This window comes from Vipera berus, assembly GCF_964194415.1.
Source record: "Vipera berus genome assembly, chromosome: 3".
NCBI classification, from domain to species: Eukaryota; Metazoa; Chordata; class Lepidosauria; order Squamata; family Viperidae; genus Vipera; species Vipera berus.
The window spans coordinates 58337108-58350404 of NC_138204.1; the positions used below are offsets into that span (position 1 = coordinate 58337108).

Genomic DNA, 13297 nt, shown 5'->3' on the forward strand with positions numbered 1-13297 from the left:
TACTGGGGTAGTGCAACCCCATCCCAGACCAAGGATAATAAACTTATGGAAACAGATTGATATTTATATCAATCTCCAGGAAAAATTGTACACTTAAGCAGCATCTTAGTGAGCATACATTTAAGTAGCATCTTAGTGAGCACAAACAGCAGACTATTCAGTAATTGATTACAGTTCAAAAAGAATACTCATCAAACTACAATATATATATATATATATATATATATATATATATATATATATACACACACACACACACACACACACACATATATATATATATATATATATATATATATATTTAAATTATTCAAATTGCTAATAAAGAATTACACAAATAATGAACTGTCGTAAGTTGTGACTATAGCCTGCGGATAGCCTTGGGTTAGGCTGAAACAAGGAAAGAAGATTTAACCAGCAAGGTATACAAAAGACTTGATAAATACTTCACACACACACACACACACACACACACACACACACACACACACACACACAAATGTTGGAAGGGATCTTGGAGGTCATCTAGTCCAACCCCCTGCTCAGGCAGGAAACCCTATACCATTTCAGACAAAATGGTTGTCCAGTCTCTTCTTTAAAACTTCCAGTGTTGGAGCATTCACAACTTCCAGAGGCAAGTTTTTCCACTGATTAATTGTTCTAACTGTCAGGAAATTTCTCCTTAGTTCTAGGTTGCTTCTCTCTTTGGTTAGTTTCCATCCGTTGCTTCTTGTCCTGCCTTCAGGCGCTTTGGAGAATAGCTTGACTCCCTCTTCCTTGTGGCAACCCCTGAGATATTGGAACACTGCTATTATGTCATCCCTACTCTTTCTCTTCATTAAACTAGACATACCCAATTCCAGCAACCGTTCCTTATATGCTTTAGCTTCCAGTCCCCTAATACATGTTATGAAAGTCAAAAGACATTTAGGTGCAGAATGAATTTATTATCTCCTTCCTTATTCCATTCTAGAATAGTTGGGAACTTTGTAAAGCAGATAAGAGGCATACACAGACAGTATAAAAGAAAGCTAAGAGAAATCTTATTATAGAAATGACAGTCTTCTTACTTAATATTGGTTGTTGCTAGATATATTCTGGGGCTGATGAGAAGATAGTTTGAAATTTCATTCAGAGTATACTTACAAAATCTTCCTCCTCAAACTGCAATTTCTCCTTCTCTTCTTTCTCCTCCCTAGCTTCAGCAGTTGGCTTTTCCTGAAAAGCTGAATTCTTTCGGGAGTGGAAATTGCCATTCCAATGGCGATGAGATCCAGTTCCTCCTCCTCTCTGACTCATGCCATCATGGCCACGTGAAGAACCATGCCAACCTGGCTGACTGCCAACTAGCCCAACATGAGCTCCTTTAGAAACACCAGAATCCACAGAATCATGGCGGTGCAGGGAAGGCTGATGCCAGCAGTCTGGATAAAATGAAGTAGTTACATAAACAAAGGTAGTTGTTATTTGAAAAAACACCACAATATACAAGAGCTTCTGCAAAAGATTAGATACAACAATATAATCTCATTACAGGAGCATCTCCTGACTAATAAACTGATATTCAATTGAGAGAACTCACTGATATTATCAGAATATCAAACTACTGGAGTTCAAAACTGGAGGGTGGGAAGCCACAATGACAGCAATGAGGGGAGGGGACACCAGTTGAAGTTCAAGTCTATTTTTTTCTCCCGTGCTATTTACTTATCCAACAATGAGTTATATACCTCCAGCAGTTCTGAGGGGGCCATTATTAAAGAAGCCATCGGAAGAGTTGTGGCGTCTCCGGCTCACACCAAAGCGGCCTTCTCCCCGAGGAAGATGTTCTCCATGCTTTTCAAAAGAAGCTCCAGGAGCCTATGAATAAAAGGGAAACATGTAAAGACTGCTTTGATAGTATTAATAGTACAGTCACATATACATGAACTTTCAAAAGCACGCCAACAGCAAATGTAAAAGTAAGACACATAGCATAACTTTATGTATCACTTTATGTATATTAACAATCTTTTGCAATCTTTAAAATATTTCTCAGAATTCATTTGAAGTCTTTAACAATACAGCAAAAGTCACTCTGTGAGATCGCTAGTTTCCAAAATATGCTAAATATAAAAAATTAATAAGATATTTGTTACTACAGAACACTAAATTGATAAGTCTCAATTTAGGACCTGTATAAAAATATATCCCCCAGAACAAATTACTATATTAAAAAGACCCAAACATGGGGTTATTTCACACAAATGCATTGTTCAAATGATATCTCAAGATTAAACCAACCTACTGTTAAATATATATCTACTTTATTATAAAAAAAGAGCAGAAATCGATTTGTTTCTTGTTCCAACAATGTACCACTCTATTAATCAACTTGCTTAGATACCACTGGTGGAATATGAGCAACTTTCCAACAACAGCTTTCACTCTTTAAGAGGCAGCAGGCATCAACTAATTTTTTAAATTAAAATTAAAGAAATAAGAAATTTGGCCAAGATCTCGTGTGAGGAAACAAAATTTTGCTTTTTTGAAAAATAGTCTATTATAAAGGTCAGAATATAATGTCCCATTTTTCTATCAAGTTTCCATTTTAAACTAAATGCGTGATTTTACCAAAATATCCTGAGTATGTTGATACACTGCATATCACTCCTATAGTATCTGCTGGACAGACCACTTCAATCTTGCAACTGAATAATGTCACCTAACAAGACCCCAGAAGCAAGCCTTCTCTGTAGCAGCGCCTACCCTCTAGAACAGGGGCGTCAAACTCACAATGTCACATGACGTGTTGTGAAATATCATTGCTGGCAGTGGGGTGGGCGCAGTTTCGCTATGATGCATCCGGCCCGCAGACCAGCAGTTTGACATCCCTGCTCTAGAATAAAGGGCCCCCACTCTATTGTTAAGATTCAATCCATAGCTCGGTTCTCAGCCATGGGAGGCCTGGCTTCAGTGGTAAGCTCCATTCCCCCCGCCCTAGCTAGATTTTTAGGCATGCGCCTTGCCCCAAAACTAGGATTTTTGGGGTAGGGCTTATATTAGGTCCAGCCCCAAAAATCAAGCTAGGCTTATTTGGGGGTAGGTCTTTCTTTTGGGGAAACACATTATCTTTTATTGATGTTACTGCAACGTTACTATTCTTTCATCATTGTGAGCCACCCATGGCAGTATACAAGTTTAATATAATAAATTGGAACCAACAAAGCAGGACTACTGGAAACAAATGTTTGAACAATGGAAAGTAATTTATCCATATTTAATTACCACTGAACAATGATTAGCAAAAAACCCTCAAAACAATAGTAGAATAATAGAAGGAGGTCACAATAACAATTGGAAATATAAAGGAAATAACCAGGGCTTTTTTTCTCATAGAACGCTCAGAACGGCGTTCCGGCATCTTTTTTTGCCAAAAAAAAAAAAAAAAAAACAAAAAAACTCCCTCTATTGGCTTTCCTAAGCCTATTGCAGGGCTAGGCAATCTTGGCTCTTTTTTATGACTTGTAGACTTCAACTCCCAGAAATCCTGAGCCAGCCATGATGAGGGGAAAGGGAGAGGTTTCCAAGCTGAGCCATGCTGGCTCAGGAATTCTGGGAGTTGAAGTCCTTGAGTCATAAAACAGCCTGCACTAGAGGAGGACATTAAAATTATTTACAGGGTTACTTTTTTAGGAACTAAACTTTTAGAATCTAAAGCAGCTAATTCAAAAAAGCCAACAGGAAAGAACCTCAGATTTTTCATCTGCTTCTGTCTTTTGGAAGGTAAAATTAGATAACAAAATAATCTATTTCCTATGTTAACATCTCTGCAATGATGATTTCATAAAGGTAACAGGAAAGAAATGAGAAACATTTTTCTCAATGTAATATGTCTAATTTAGCTGATGCTAGAAAAAAAGTACGGTATCTTTTGTACTATTGAAAACTATTTTGAATCTAACCATCTATTACAACTAGACCACTTTAAATTAAACAATTCTTAAGAATGAAATATTCTTAATTTGGACTTTACTTTTACTGTTTGGACTGTTGTGTGTTTTGAAAAATAGATTATTTAGAATCTAGTTATGTTGCACTTCAGTCTTTAAATAATTAACCTAGTATATACATAACAATATATGTTTTCCATGGTGAGCTTAACATCAATAACATCATTTATTAAAAAGGCTAAAATAATTTCTGGTGGTATTATCTGTACATTAAAATTTTGTTTAGTCACAATCTTTCACTTTTCACATTCTGGAAAAGCAGTGGTCATATATTCTAGCAAAAGATGTTACACATATGTGCATAAGCGTAGTCAGTAGCATATGCCTTTTTAAAAATATCAAATATGCAAAGAAACAAAAATAAGTCCAAAATATCTGTATTACATCCAGAAATGCCAACTTTGCAACCAATATTTCTCATCCATAACTATGGCACCCTAAGGATACCTGCATACATGCAAATGCTTCTCTGGGATCAGTAACGCAGCAGGGATGTTTTTTCCTTCTAGTAACATATATCTAAAACCAGTTTATTGCATTTGGCAATTGTACTAAAAAAATCTCATTGTCAACCAATATAATTCATTTAATTTGAAATCAAGTGAAAAATTGATTTAAATTATTTTATTAAAACAAATTAATGGCAATTCTTTTATAAGAAGTTGCCTCAAACAAAATGAGTTTGTCATGCCTGCTCTAGATAGTTGAATGCTCCAAAATAAATTCTAGGCCAGGCCTGTACATGCAGCCTGCCAAGCACCCTTGGATAGAGCACAGACTTTTTTTTTTTTTAAAAAAGTAATAAAATCACCACCACTGCCCTAAAAGTCATGTTGCCTAGCGTCTCCATGGCTTACCATGACCACGAGCTCCAACACTGTAGATGCACCTCTAGTCACCAATCATTGATTAGCCCACCAGCATTCCTTTGCAGACCACAAAGATTTTTAATTTATCAGTGTGAGCCTTTCCCTTCTACAAGTTGCACAGACCTCTTCTAGATTTTCCTCTTGCCTTTCCAAGTTAACTCCTTGGTCTGTCATTGAGCAAGAATTGACTTTGTAGGGAAGCATATTATCATTTGATGTATATTTAACATATGTTCTACCTTTATTTACTGATTATATAATATTTGTATGCAATCCACATGGCGAGGTTTGGGGCAGAAAAAAAATAGAAAAAATATATTTTTAAAATCATAGGATTAAAACATAAAAGCAGGCTTTTTTCTCATTGAACGCTCTGAATGTCGTTCTGGCACTTTTTTTTTGCACACACACACACACACACACACACACACACACACACAAAGCTTTTGCTCAAGCTATGCTACTCCCTCCCTCCCACAAGCTATGCTACTCGAAAGCCAATAGGAATTGCTGCTGAGAGCGCCAAAAGACCAGGCTGGCAAACGTTGCACCGGCAAGTTGTCTGCAACGAAGGTGAGTTGGCAGGAAGTTTGCATCCCTCCCTGCTGCCCAACTACACCATCTCAACTAGGTAAGTAAGAGAGGACAAGGAGTGGGAGGTGGGTTCTGCGGAGTCCATGTGCACTCCTTCCTTGTGCTCACCCGTGTCAACAAGGCTGGTGGCCTACCCAGTGCTGGACATGCGCCACCATCACCTCGCCCTGCGCGCCTAAGTGGCCGCCCTGCATCACCTGGCCCGCCACGCCTCTGCCACCCACCCCGCGCAGCCCCACCGTATAGAGCGGGCCCCACTGCTCCCACTGCACTAGCCGTGCCGGCTCCGACCCCGGGGGACAGCCCACTGCCAACACCCCTCACGCCCATGACTGCAGCAGAACACCCCCGCCCCCGCCTCCTGCGCCTGCCAAGATGAGAGTTCCGGCACTTTTTTTTTTTAGAAAAAAAGCCCTGGAAATAACTGATATTGAATTACAATATTACACAAATGATAACTTAGAATAAATAACAACAGAACAAGCACAGCCTAATACTGAAACTGACCCACCAACAAGAAGAATTAAGAGAAGATTATGGCATATGCAAACTTTCCAAACATTGCCAGCATTGAAAGTAGTGGCCAAAAAGGTTCTGGCACCTATAAGGAAAGAAGTGAATAAGGTGCTTGCAAACATTAATATAACATCCATCAAACAAACCAATCAGCTTGCCCACAGTACAGTAGCGGTCATGACAGAAGAACTGGATTTAGAAATTAGGAAAGCAAAAGCAAAAACATATTCAAAGCGAAAGCAGATGATCAAACAGGAGGCCAAGATAAAGAAATTTTATTTCTTTATCTTGGAACAATCTAGAACTGAACACACTTAAAACTGTAGAGATGATAGCAGATTTTAGAAGGAGCCCTCCTATTCTACCACCTCTTACAATATTATGCAACACAGTATCAACAGTAGAGACCTTCAAGTTTCTGGGTTCTATAATCTCCCAAGACTTGAAATAGACACCTAACGTTAGAACACAACAAAGAATGTTCTTCTTGCACCAAATCAGAAACCTCAGGCTACCCAAAGAGATGCTGATAAAGTATACAGAGGAATTACTGAGTTTGTCATTTGTACTTCTATAGCTGTTTGGTTTGGTACAGCAACTAAACAGGAAGGTATAGACGTCAGTGGAGGACTACAGAAAAAACAGTTGGAACCAGTATGCCTTCCATTGAGGACCTGTATGCTGCAAAAGCTAGAAAGAGAGTTGACAAAGTATCTACAGACCCCTCACAACCTGGACACAACTGTTTCAATTTCTCCCAAGACACCACTATAGAGCATTGAATGCCAAAACAAGTAGACACAAAGACAACCCTTCCCCCACATGCCATCACTCTGCTAAACACCCAATTCCCACACCACTGTCTTATGCCTAAGGATATCTAATCATGTAGTAGGACTGTATTACTATTATCCTTCTTATCTTTCCTATTACCTACTCCTATTGGTATCTTCTGACATCACTTTGATGGTTGTATCTTATGATTTATGATTTATCATTTTGTTGCTTGTATGTATATTGACAACTTATGCACTGGAGACAAATTCTTTGTATATCCAATCACAATTGACCAATAAAGAATATTCTATTAAGATCTGATGCAAGTAATTAAAAAAAACACAAAAGAGCCAAATTTGAAGAACGTAAGAATCAGATCAAGCCTAATTAAAAAATATTCGCTTAGCACCAGACAATTAAAGCTTTGGAAACCACAAAGCAACAAATAACAGCAACAGGTGGTAAAAGTGAACGTCTATAAAAGTTATCATGTGCTAGTAATGAAAAATTAGTGTGATAATTCAAAAAATAGTCAAAAATGAGGTGAAAATATTGTGGGATTTTCAAATACAAACTGATAAAATCTTTGCCCGTAACACAACAGATTTAACTGGCCGAAAAGAAGAAAATGTGGATAATTGATGTGGCAATGCTAGGATATAATGAATAGAAGACAAAGAATTGGAGATCATAAAGTGTCAAGATATGAAAATCAAAACTGAAGATAAAATAAGATAAACTTTGTCATTTTTTACTGTGGGCACACTGACACATATTAAAAATGAAATTCTCTTGCTCTCAAAAGTGTACACATACATAACACACATATAAACATGCTATATACAACACATGTATATACCTATGCCCTTACATATAAATATATATAAATATTAATCACTGTCCACCTTGAATATATAGTGGAAGGAGGAAGCTTGGGAGTTCACAAGGTTAATACTGTTTGGAACAAAACTGTGACTGAATCTGGATGTGGAATCTGGAAAGATTATGGCATAAGCTGCGCCTAGGGTGGTTACCACTTGTTATTGACACACTTGGTGCCATATCAAAATATTAGGAAATATGCACATTGACAGTATTTTCACTTGCTTGGACTTGCACATTATGCTAATGCAGTATAGCATTCTAAGCTTTTGGGAAGAACTCGCAGCTATGATTTCATATTTTTTGTTGATATAATAACAATTACTACTATGTCGATTTGCAGCCTAGATTAAAGATATCAGATTGCATAGAACAGTATACACTGTTAGGGTATATCTGGGCTTTGGTTGCACTTGTAACCAAAATGTTGAGAGACTCTTTAACATTAACAGTGAATGCTAGATATGGCATGGATACAAGTAACAATAGTAATATAGGCTATACTTTATCTTACCAAAAGGTATTATCTGAAAGCTCCAATTAGCCAAAATTATGAGCTGGGAAGGTCATTAACTATAGATGGTCATCAGTTATGATCACTTATTCAGCAACCATTTGAATGGTTTGTGATGGGGCTTGAATGAAGGAGACCTATGACCAGTCCTTAGAGTTATGGCCACTGCAACAGTCTCACAGTCATATGATCACAATTTCTGAGGTTCCGTCAGCTTTCCCCAAGCAAAATTAAGGGAGAAGCTGACTGGACGTTGTAAGTTGCAGTCATGTGAGGTTCTCTCTTAACAATAGCAACTAGAATGGCTTGAATTGCCATCCCTTAAGAATATGGTCAGGTGACATTACTACAGTCCTTGACCTATGACCACAATTGAACCCAAAATTTCAGTTGTGAGACATTTTGCCATTTATGAATTTTCTTGCTCCAGTTGTTAAGTGAATCTGCAAAATCACTCTGGTTGTTAAGTTAGTGGCACAGTTGTGAGTGAATCTGGCTTCCCCATTGATTTTGCTTGTCAGGTTGCAAAATGTGATCACATGAGCTCAGGACACTGCAACCGTCATAAATATGAACAAGTTGACAGGTGTCCAAATTTTGATCACATGACTTCAGGGACACTACCATATTCATAAATGTGAAAAATAGCCATGTCACTTTTTTCAATGCCACTGTTAACTTGGAACAATCACTAAATGAACTGTTGCAAGTCAAAGACTACCTGTACTATGTACAACCCCATCACTTAGCCACAGCAACTCTAGTCCCAATTGCCATTATACCCCAAGGTCTACAGTACTCATTTATATATATTACATGAATGCAAAATATATATAATGATAGTAATCTCATTATGTGTAGAGCTGATGAATACAGTTGCAAGAAAAAGTATGTGAACCCTTTGGGATTACGTGGAGTTTTGCATGAATTGGCCATAAAATGCGCTCTAAACGTCATGTAAGTCACAACAATAGAAAAACACAGTCTGCTTAAAATAATACTACACAAACATTAGCTGTTGTCATGTTTTAATTGAACATAAGATGGAAACATTCACAGTGCAGGGTGGAAAAAGTATGTGAACCTTTGGACTTAATAACTGGTTGACCCTCCTTTGGCAGAAATAACCTCAACCAAACGTTTCCTGTAATTGCAGATCAGACCTGCACAACGATCTGGAGTAATTTTGGACCACTCCTCTTCACAAAACTGTTTCAGTGTAGCAATATTCTTGGGATGTCTGGTGTGAATCGCTCTCTTAAGGTCATGCCACAGCATTTCAATCGGGTTGAGGTCAGGACTCTGACTGGGCCACTCCAGAAGGTGTATTCTGTTCTGTTGAAGCCATTGTTTTGTTGAATTACTTGTATGCTTTGGGTCATTGTCCTGTTGCATCACCCATCCTCTGCAGAGCTTCAGTTGGTGGACAGATGGTCGTACATTTTCCTGCAAAATGTCCTGATAAACTCTGGAATTCATTTTCCCATCAATGACAACAATCCGTCCAGGCCCTGAGGCAGCAAAGCAGCCCCAAACCATGATGTTCCCTCCGCCATGTTTTACAGTGGGGATGAGGTTTTGATGTTGGTGTGCTGTGCCTTTTTTTCTCCACACATAGTGTTGTGTGTTTTTCCCAAACAACTCAATTTTGGTTTCATCTGTCCACAGTATAATTTGCCAGTAGTGCTGTGGAACATCCAGGTGCTCTTTTGCAAACTTCAAACGTGCTGCAATATTTTTTTGGGACAGCAATGGCTTCCTCCGTGGTGTCCTCCCATATACTCCATTCTTGTTTAATGTTTTCCTTATTGTAGATGTGTCAACAAAAATGTTAGCATGTACCAGAGATTTCTGTAGGTCTTTAGCTGACACTCTAGGATTCTTCTTTACCTCATTAAGCATTATGCGCTGTGCTCTTGCAGTCATTTTTACAGGACGACCACGCCTAGGGAGAGTAGCAAGTGCTAAACTTTCTCCATTTGTAGACAGTCTGTCTTACCGTGGACACATGAACATCAAGGCTTTTGGAGATACTTTTGTAACCCTTTCCAGCTTCATGCAAGTCAACAATTCTTGATCGTAGGTCTTCTGAGAGCTCTTTTCTGCAAGGCATGGTTCACATCAGACAGTGCTTCTTGAGACCAGTAAACCCAAAACAAGTGTGTGTTTTTGAATGGCAGGACAGCTGTCAGCAACACATCCAATATCATCACACTGATTGGAGTCAAGGTTGGCTCACTCCTGGCTCCAATTGGCTCTTGGAGAAGTCATTAGGCTAGGGGTTCACATACTTTTTCCACCCTGCACTGTGAATGTTTCCATCTTATGTTCAATTAAAACATGACAACAGCTGTTTGTGTAGTATTATTTTAAGCAGACTGTGTTTTTCTATTGTTGTGACTTACATGATGTTTAGAGCGCATTTTATGGCCAATTCATGCAAAACTCCACGTAATCCCAAAGGGTTCACATACTTTTTCTTGCAACTGTATATGTATGAAAATGAAGTGTTTTAATTATGAATGAAAAGTCTAAAATCCATGCTACCCCTGCCCAATGTGGCATATCCCATCAACATGCTTCTGGTCTATCTCTGCAACATACCACATCTGTCACATTGCATATTCCAGTGACATAACTCAGCAGCCTGTATATTCCCTACATCTTCTCTCTTTTGAACGTCTAATACCCTGTTTCAGTATAAATCAAGTAGCTCCATTTCAATCTCTGCCAGATTAGAACATCAAACTCTACATGTTCCATGCATGAAGCATTTCCATATTTCTTGTTGAGTTAATGTGCCAATTATAAACTTTTTGTTTTCAACATTTACTCTATAAACAATCGCATTATTTGCGTTTTGTTTTACAGCTTGGCTTGTTTGATTCTGGTTAAATGTGATTTATTCAATAAAATATGATTAAAGAAGCTATGACTCCGATACTTTATATACAGTGTGTTTGGTGTGTATGTATAAGCTGTATTTAAAATCCCTTCATGAATCTTTTAAATCTTTATAGGTCCCTGTTCTTAATTTCAACTATTTAAGTTATAACAATGACATAGAAAATATATGTTCTGTTATGTTCTTTCTACATATCTTAGATTTAAACATGACTGTCTATATCAGAGGTCCCAACCTATGGGCCTTGGCCAATTACCTGGCCAAGGCCTCTTGGGTGCTGGCCACGTGAGTAGTTGGGCAGTGCACACATGAGTGTGCTCACCCCCCCTTTCCACTGTTGAGATGAGTGTTGTGCAGGCAGTGGCGCTATTATCACACGGGCGTCATTGCCACAAACATTGTGCAGGGGGGTGGCAGCACTGCGAGCGGCAGGTGGGCAGTGGCACGCCCCATGCAGGTGGCAGCATTGCCATCAACTCTGTGTGGGCGGTGGGTCGCGGTGCGACCCTCGCATGGGGGTAGCAGTGCGACTCTCACACAATGGTACAATCCTCATGTAGGGGTGGCAGTGCGATCCTTGCGCCGGGGCGACATTGTTGCGGGCCGTGGCGCAATCCTCATGCTGGGGTTTATCTTGGATCAGATTAGTTTACATAATGGTATATTACATGTAGTGGGATTCTGTATAAGGTTAATAAACGATATAAGAGAAAATCTGATTAGACATTGCAAAGGTAATCATATTTGAAAATACAATAATTTGAGAAAATGCTAATTGTAGTAAGGGAAGTTTTATGAGATTAAATGAAGTGTTCCAAGTTATTACTAGGAATGCTTACTATGAAGCTGACAGCTGACATTAGGACTATAGTGGGACATACATAATATGATGGCCTATTGCATTTTCCCTACAATTCCTGCTCATTACTTGGACTGGGATACTGGCTGCTTTCCTTCAATTCTTTCAGTATCCAAAAGCTCTTAAAATGGAAATTGCTCATAATCACTGTAACAAACAATTGCAAATATATCTGTTTGATAAAGTTGTGGAGCAGACTCAGGTTTCTACCTGATGGTTTTAACATAAACAGAGAATATTCCTCTGTAGCAGTTCTTTATTGTTCAGTTAACTTACTTTCAAAAGAAAACCTACAAAGTCAAAGACCAATACCAAACTAATTAGCCCATCATATAGCTACAAGACAAAACAAAACAAAACAAAACCTCTGGCCCCAGCGACCGACCGAGATTGGATTCTGCAGCTATAAAACACTAAAAGATACTGATTTAATAGAAGAATAGCAAAGGGAATCAAAATCTAGAGAAATGCTGAATGAAAGAAAAAGCTCAGCAATGACCAAGAGAAATAGTCAATACACTCTACTCCCAGTGTAGCCACCGGAGTACATGGCACTACCAATGCTAAAGTGTGTGCAATACAGGATAAGGTCCCTACAAAAAACAACAACCCCAGCATTAGAATGTTCTGAAATAATGCTCTGCACAGCCAAGAATCTTTGGATGCTATATCTAAACCACAAAAATATTTTGATTAAGCATTTAAGAAAAGTTTTAAATTTCCTTCAAATTTGTAACTATGCAGCATAATAGGGAGATGGAAGTTCAGAAATGTGAAAATAAATGCTATTTATGCATTTCACAATCAAAATGACAATTTAACCATAACTTTGTCTGAGCAACTGATCTAAGATGTAATAGTTACCTTGGCAGACTGTGGCGTAGAGAAGTTAAGCCAGGCAGGAACAAAGTCATGCTGCGCCATTTAGGTCCAGTGTCTCTCTTCAATAAAGTGAGGCATCAAACCTCATGGCCAGGATCTAAGACAGAACAAGCACCACATACGCTGTCAGTCTTACTAAAAGCAATGGAAAAGAGCAGATTCTTCTGAGCATGCTTCCAAGAGTCTGGAAAACATCTTATCATCTTTCTAGGAGCTAATGGAAATTTAATTTGACTCAGCATCATGTTGAGTTACTGTCGCTCAGGGGTCGGCAACCTCGGCTCTTTTATGACTCGTGGACTTCAACTCCCAGAATTCCTGAGCCAGCATAGCTGGCTCAGGAATTCTGGGAGTTGAAGTCCACGAGTCATAAAAGAGCCGAGGTTGCCGACCCCTGCTGTAGCTATATTGTTCTTATTTAGTTTAACTCCCTTAAGCCACTTCAGTCAAAACCATCAGAGGCCAGGTTCTACCATCATCATTACTGGAACTAAATAAAACTGAGGA

At 38.6% G+C, this 13297-nt stretch overlaps 1 protein-coding gene across 1 annotated transcript in view; it reads right to left on the reverse strand.

Annotated features, from left to right (window-relative positions):
• The window catches only part of GPBP1L1 (GC-rich promoter binding protein 1 like 1), a 40382-nt gene that overhangs the window by 11611 nt on the left and 15474 nt on the right, over positions 1-13297 (reverse strand). The window contains exons 3-5 of the mRNA XM_081324565.1: positions 12773-12887; positions 1731-1860; positions 1147-1424 (exon numbers count right to left, since the gene is read on the reverse strand). Of these exons, the coding sequence (XP_081180691.1) occupies positions 1147-1424; positions 1731-1860; positions 12773-12832 (468 nt within the window). The 5' untranslated portion in view covers positions 12833-12887. The remainder of the gene's footprint in view (positions 1-1146; positions 1425-1730; positions 1861-12772; positions 12888-13297) is intronic.